The sequence below is a fragment of the Rosa chinensis genome, chromosome 7 (assembly GCF_002994745.2).
Source record: "Rosa chinensis cultivar Old Blush chromosome 7, RchiOBHm-V2, whole genome shotgun sequence".
Classification (NCBI taxonomy): Eukaryota; Viridiplantae; Streptophyta; class Magnoliopsida; order Rosales; family Rosaceae; genus Rosa; species Rosa chinensis.
The window spans coordinates 29,265,539-29,272,602 of record NC_037094.1 but is presented as its reverse complement, the minus strand read 5'-3'; the positions used below and the strand labels follow the sequence as shown (position 1 = coordinate 29,272,602).

The following is a 7,064-nucleotide window of genomic DNA, read 5'->3' as shown; positions in this document are numbered from 1 at the left end:
TATGTATATGCATTCGTTACAATGACTCATGTTGATGCGCTGTGGCGGCGCAATTGGCACATGAACCGCACACTCAAATATGCATAAATACGAGATATTAAACTCGAACCCAGTCACTAGCTGTAACGCAAATAAAAGTTGAGTAGCTGCTATGAGTCGTAGACGAATTAGCATAGCTGCATGTGATATTGCATAACCCAAGCGGAAATATTGGTGCGCATTACCAATGTCCGGGCTACCATCGTAGTCATTTAATGGTGGCTTTTCCGCGAGACCAATTGGGTGTGTACATGGGAATATGATACTTGATATCAATACCCAATGATATGCAATAGTCATCGAAAATTTTCGATGTAAACTCTCTAGCATTATCAAGGCAAATTGACTGAATGGGATGATCTGGATAGTGAGCCCGTAGCCATATGTTATGTACTAGGAGTGTAGTATAAGCAGCATTACGAGTGGATAATGGCACAACATGTGACCAGCGTGTTTGCGTATCAACCAACACCATAAAACATCTATACGGTCCGCAAGTTGGTTGATCAAATCCATAGAATTCCCTTGGATTCTTTGTAAGAATGGAATTATTTCCTCAATCTCCTTTGCATAGGATGGTCTCAATCCTAAATAACAGGCTTTACAGAACGAAACATGGGCTTTATAATCAACCAATGAAGGTTTTGGTTAAGCCATAATGTCACAATAGACTTGAGAAGTAGATAGAGGAGTTTATGGCGTCAATGCCATGTATTGGCCGCAGGGGGTAGGCGGCGCTGGCCATGTATCACTAGTACAAAAATTGAATCAGACGACGGCTAAAAACTGTCGTCTGATGTAGAGCTGACTGTCGTATATCTCGCTGCCGTCTGATGAAATATGATTTAGAGAACTGTCGTTTGAAGAACTCGGCATCCATGTCGACAGCATGTCGACAGGCTGTCGATAGCTTGTCGACATCATTAACTGTCGTGTGAACATCACTCAGACAACGGGTAACTTAAGAACCCGTTGTGTGATTGTGATTCAGAAGTCTTTTTTTTTTTATAACTGTTGTGTGAATAACAAAACATTGATAGCACCCGTGATCTGTATTACTCTCACACAACAGTTTTTATTGTATGGCTGTTGTGAACATTGTGTACATACAACAGAAAATGAAATCAAAAATTACCAAATGAACAGTAATTTCCAATATATATATGTATCTAATATTGTTATAATCCACATAATTGTACTGAAATGTATTAGACAATATTGCCAAAAAGGAGCACTATATACTACTCCAACACCAAAATATGGAGCACATCTAGGAGGGTCAAATCGACTGATTCTATTTCCTCTGTAACATTCTTCACTGCATCAACATGCAGCTGATTCTTCCCGGCATTATCTTCATCTTCAAGTTCTCCAATTGCTGCTTCAAAGTCAATGTTTGTCAGTGTAATAGTACCTTAGACCTCATTATCCCATAAGCACCAAATGCCTTTGCCACTTCCCCAGCTCTGCCATAACCATCAATCAGTGCCCCATATGTGTGAACAAAAATTGGTTTAAATAAGAAGCAGGCAAGCAGCTGTACTAATATAAGGGTATAAACTTGAAGCTCTCTTTTCTATTGAATAAGAATTCTTACCCTTCCCTTTAGAAAAGCAATATGAGCCGGAATAGCTTCATCATAGGTAGAAATGGAAAAGTAATCAGTTCCTACATTCATAACACATAAACAAGAGTGCATCAGAGCAAGCACATAAATGGATTACATGTAATTAATTACTGGAAACTGTGGGATGAATTTATGAATGCAATCATATGCTTGGGGTAGCATAAATTTATGAATTTATGTGCATCAGAGCAAGCACATAAAGAAAATAAAGTTTAAGATATGCTTGGCCAAACCTCCTCTTCACTCGCGTCTCATAGAGAGTTTGATCATCAGCAAATCTCACAGAGAAATACTATGGCACAATTCATTATCATGTCTTGATTAAGTATGAAAAAGGAAAATGCATTTCAAAGGCAATCAGAAGCAATGATACATTCCCAACTAATAGGGTTAACTACTGAACATGTGTACTTTCCAAGGCAGAAAGATGCACCTGAATGTTAATATTTCCTCCATGGAATGTCTCATAGAACTTTTCGAGGTTATCTTCTCTTGGTTGCCTAATATGCATAGAAAACGGTATCTGCCACAAACACAGAACTTTTAATTCGCAAATGGTATAATAGGAATTCGAATCCACCATAATTTACTGCAACTGGAAAATCGAAAGTGGCTAGAGGATGCACTGCTAAAGTTAAACAACTTGTTATTCGTACCTCGGTTATGCCTGAAGCAATCTTTCCAGCAGGTCTAAGCTCAACAATTTTGTTCCTGCTTTCAAGTGAGAAAAACAAATTGGTTGCAGAACGCTTCCGTATTAGCCAAAACAGGAGAGTAACACACCAGAAACACATTAAACTTCACTCCATTTTTCCCTATCTATACATACCTAATTAAAAACAAAGCATACTACTAAAAGATGTAATGTCTCCAAAAGCTAAGAAAGATGTCACTCACAGAATCGAAATAGGCTTGGCAGCACCAACCAAAGTCTCTATAACTCCGGCCGTCCCTCCCCGAACCTTCACAACAGCAAAAAAAAAAATAATAAGAAACCTATAATTCACCACACCACCTTTACCCAGTTTCTCAAGTTAAACCACGTTTCATTTTATAACACGGACGGTGAAATTCGAACCTGCAAGTTGACAGATCCATCAACCGCGATGCGAATTCCATAGTGCGAGATTGAAGACACAGACTTCACTATGATCTTGCCCTCAACCAGTTCCTGGAAAATTCCAATATCACCTTTCATCATTAATATAAAATAAATAATGATACAGAATCTCAAAGAGAGAGAATTACAGAAGGACGATAAACTCGATTAATCCGGGAAAGCTTGAGCTCAATCGACATTGTTAACGACGCAGCCAAATTCAAAACAAAGAACTTCAACTCACCCTCTTTGCATTTAATGCTTCAAGGACTCGAGATCGAGCCTGATTCTTCTTCTAAACTTCTACATTTAGCTTTGGATCATCATATGTTCGGTACCTAACAATTTTGACATTTGAATCAAAACTTAGTTACCCATAATCAAAAGACTAAAACTTTGAATCAAAACTTACCCAGAAACCTTCTTAATTATCTTCTTAGCCCCCCAATATTGACATTTTTGCCTTCAATCCCAAATCCACAGCTCCAATGTTCGAATTCAAATCTTGGTTACCCATAGCTGAATTTCAAATCCGCCGAAAGCAAGACGCCACTGTCGAAAGATCTGAAGAACACTAGAGGTCTACCCATTAGGTTTTCTACAGCCTCTGAACAAGAAAACCCCAAAGCAATCAGTTCACACAAAAAACGCAATTTAATTCCTTCAATTTTTAGGTCTCAGAAACAAAACAAGAAGACGACGAACAACTGGCTTCAGAAATTGCAAGAGAGAGGGGGTTGTTACCGGTGAGATTGTTGGATTTGATGTTGGCCTGAGCGCGATCGGAGTAGAACTCAGAGTTGTTGGGATCGACGGCGATGGCCTGGGTGTAGAGGTCAACGGCGAGCTCAGAGTGGTCTCAATGAAGGCCTTCGCTATTTCCCAGATCCAATTAGGTTTTGGTAGGGGTTTGTCGGAGAGAGAGAGAGAGAGAGAGAGAGAGAGAGAGAGAGAGAGAGAGAGAGAGAGAGAGCTTTCTTTGGGGTTTGTGGAAGAAGAGATAGGGTTTGTCAGAGAGAGAGGTCGGGGTCGAGGTCGGGGTCGGGGTCGGGGTCGGGGTGGGGGGGGGGGGGGGGAGAGTTAGGGGAGAGAGCTTTCTCGAATAAGAGATCGAGTAAGGGTTTTGGTTCTGGCTTTGTGTCGAGAGAGAGTGGGCAACTGTCGAGAGTGAGGAGTGATGGTTTTGGTTTTTAGGTGAGGAGTTCATGTTTTTTTTGCCTAAATGTAGGGTTTCAAGCCCTGTCCTATGAATTTGGATAAGCCCCCTCACACACTCACACAACAGAATTTTATAACAATGTGGTCTGAGTATATGAGTTTTAAATTTGAAATTTGTCTTATCTATTTGGCTTCCCTTGTTGGGGAGTTGGAGAAAACTGATGGTGGGAAATCTCCTTGCTTTCTGCCACACATATTAATCAGACCACATTTTTATTATTTCTCGTCGTATGATTACTACATGTTGGGGGAAAAATTTGGGTTTGAAGAAGAGTTTGGCACCACAGACATGGTTGGAAAATTGCCGCTCAATTACTTTAAGGTCATACAACAGTTTTATCCTTAAACGTCTTCTGAATTAGTTCATTATACCATATCAGACGACAGGTTTTATAAAAGCGACGTACAAAAAAATAAAAATCAATCAGACGACAGAAAACTATGATGCGTCGTCTGAGAGGTGTCGTCTGATTCAATTTTTGTAGTAGTGTATGGCCTGTCTTTGCACAATCATGGCGCCATGAGGCGCATGTGCAGCTCCTAGAACCAATTCTTGGTTCTTACTTTTCTTCGTTCTGAAAATGGATGTCCGTGTAAAGTCTTTAATACATGGATCATCATGTCAAAGCCTATATGTGCCAAAATCCCATAAGTCGTCTCTCATGACATAGTTGGATTCAATAACTCAAATAGTGGTTGCATACAACCCACTAGAGTGACACATAAGTTTCTCTAATACTCGTTTATGTCCGTAGTCATTAGAGGTGATGCAAAGGAACTCTGTCCATTCTCATAATGTGTTTCCACATGAAAACCATTGGCTCTTATATAATAAAGTCTGAATTAAGGTATGTCCAAGACATTAAGGAATCGACACTTTATTAATTGCCAATGATTACATCAAAGTTTCTTAATCAAATCTAATCCAAATAAAATGAAATGTAGACAAATTGTAGTCACTCAATCCCTTTGGTAATTCCAATCAAATATGACCAGGGAAGTAGAGAGAGATGTCGGTGGAGCGAGGCTCTCTTAAGTATCACTAATCTCAATTACTTTCCTAGACATCATATTTAATTGAGTACGCCTAGTGAGAAAGAGTTAAAACCAAATGTCATTTATTCATTAAGGCACAATTGCCATAACATAATTCTTGGAAAATGAAAGACTATTTAATCAAAATCTGCGGCATCAACATTGTTGTTTTCCTCACCAGATTTGAAGTCCATAATGATGAGATTGACGTCATTGTCATCTCCATCATCTCCTTCAGCTGCGAGATGAGCCTCATGCTCTCTCACATCTTTTATATACCTTGTATTGTGCAGCTTTGTTTTTTCACTTGCATTCTAGCGCTTAAACCAATGCTCTGAAGATCCACATCTATAGCATTACCTCACCCATTAATTGAGATGCACCTTGTGCATTTGGACATCCTCCATGGATCCCACGTTGGCCAATGTTGCCACGTGTCTATGTATCTCGCGGTTTTCCTTCCTTTGTAGGGTGGTTGTATGGACCCACACGTCCATTTTGTTGTCCCCTAACTTTAGGGTTCCGCTCCTTGCACCCTTCTTTCGGTGCGCTATTATAATTCGCCTCGTGAACGCTCTTAGTTCCAACGGGCCTTTGAATTATGGTTTTTCACGAGTATGTTGTCAACTTACTCAGTATAAGTTGATGAAACCTCGTAATCCATCTAGCATTGCACACAAGCCTATATTGCTTTGCAACCAATAGTGCTGAGACGGGGAAGGTTGAGAGGATTTCTCAATTAATTCATATTCTGTGAGCTCTACTCCACAGAATCTCATTAGTAGTGAGGTGATTCTTGACGTTATTCACCCATCGGTGATAACAAATGTCATTTGAATCTGGATTAGTGAAGTCGGGTTTTTGCATGTTTGCATTCGACATTCAAAGATGAAGGAGAATAGATTAGTTTCAGAGTAAAAACTTCCACGACAACTAATATAAGGTTTCCGAGCCTTAATGCTACCAAGAAACCGATTTCCAAGAAATTTTGGATTAGACCAAACAATGATGTTTTAATATGGTCACAATGCGGACACTCTTAGTCCGAATATCATGAACGCTCTTAGTTCATTGATTACGAACGCTCTTAGTTCGTTTAATTATGAACACTCTTAGTTCATTGGTTACGAACACTCTTAGTTCGTTAAGTGTGAATCCCCACAATTCCGCTTGTTAAATACTCAAAACCATGTTCATATATTCATATATTCCAAAATTCTGCAGAAAATAAAAGGAATTTAAAATACATGAAAGCAGCAACTTTAATTACAAAAACTTACGTGATGGTTCTGGGCTTGAGAACACGCGCGTGTTGGAGCAGGCGTGTTGGGGCAGCAGCAGCAACAAGTGGCAGCAAACAGCGGCAGCAGCAAACAGCAGGTTCAGCAGCAGTTTTGGCCAGCAGCAAGCAGTAGTTTCTGCAGCAGGTTCGCTTCTGAACAGCTCTCACTTCGAATGGTGTACAGATCTCAAAACGACTCCAATGGGGCTGAAATTTGGAGGTCAGATAGAAGAGGCAGAGACGAACAACTTTGATGAAGGAAATATTTTGATCTGAGGTCCCAATCAAGAGGTTTCGGAGCCTGCAAGCAGACTGACGTGCACAGAAAAGAATTGTGTGTTATCATTGATAATAGGAGCCCTTTAAATAGGGAGTTACAAGGTACCCAAAAAGGTAATAGAATCTGCTTACAATTGAATACCTAGAACACATTCCTATTCCAACTCTAAACCCTAGTTTGTAGAGGCACACATTATGTCGATATCCTTCAACAGTGTCAAGTTGAAATAGAGTGATAGGAAGCCCAATTAATTAGGTTGCACGACATGGGTGATCTTACCCATTATAGAATAGGGTTAACTAATCGGGCATCCATGCTCCCTACATAAACATTTTTTTTTTCTACAAGGAAAAGCCACGACAACAACCCCCGCCTAGCTGATCCAAATGGAATGTTGGGAACACGGAAATGGGGAGACAATGGAACCAGACCAAAGGTGTGGAACTTTGAAAACTAAAGCAGCCAGCTTATCAGCCACAAAGTT

General features: G+C 39.9%; 1 protein-coding gene across 3 annotated transcripts; it reads right to left on the bottom strand.

The window, feature by feature from the left end:
• Window positions 1-2,000: 2,000 nt before the first annotated feature.
• LOC112179904 (vacuolar protein sorting-associated protein 26C) lies at window positions 2,001-3,197 on the bottom strand. Of its 3 annotated transcripts, XR_002927955.2 has the most exons (6): window positions 3,178-3,197; window positions 3,010-3,103; window positions 2,745-2,837; window positions 2,564-2,628; window positions 2,323-2,380; window positions 2,001-2,189 (listed from the first exon to the last, which is right to left on the bottom strand). XR_002927955.2 is itself a non-coding variant. In XM_024318393.2 (5 exons), exons 1-5 carry the CDS (start codon window positions 2,963-2,965, stop codon window positions 2,061-2,063), a joined length of 396 nt encoding a protein of 131 aa, XP_024174161.1. In that variant the 5' UTR covers window positions 2,966-3,046; the 3' UTR covers window positions 2,001-2,060. The 3 variants fall into 3 exon arrangements, 2 of the variants coding, with proteins under 2 accessions (XP_024174161.1, XP_024174162.1); XM_024318393.2 differs by lacking the exon at window positions 3,178-3,197 and having other exon boundaries at window positions 2,915-3,046; XM_024318394.2 differs by lacking the exon at window positions 3,178-3,197 and having other exon boundaries at window positions 2,323-2,377; window positions 2,915-3,046.
• Between the last annotated feature and the right edge of the window lie 3,867 nt (window positions 3,198-7,064).

Coding starts and splice junctions, on each gene's coding strand:
- LOC112179904 (XM_024318393.2), bottom strand. CDS start 2,965: ATGTCGATTGAGCTCAAGCTTTCCCGGATTAATCGAGTTTATCGTCCT. Junction 2,838..2,914: donor ATCGAGTTTATCGTCCTTCT/GTAATTCTCTCT, acceptor GGAATTTTCCAG/GAACTGGTTGAGGGCAAGAT. Junction 2,381..2,563: donor GCCAAGCCTATTTCGATTCT/GTGAGTGACATC, acceptor CTCACTTGAAAG/CAGGAACAAAATTGTTGAGC.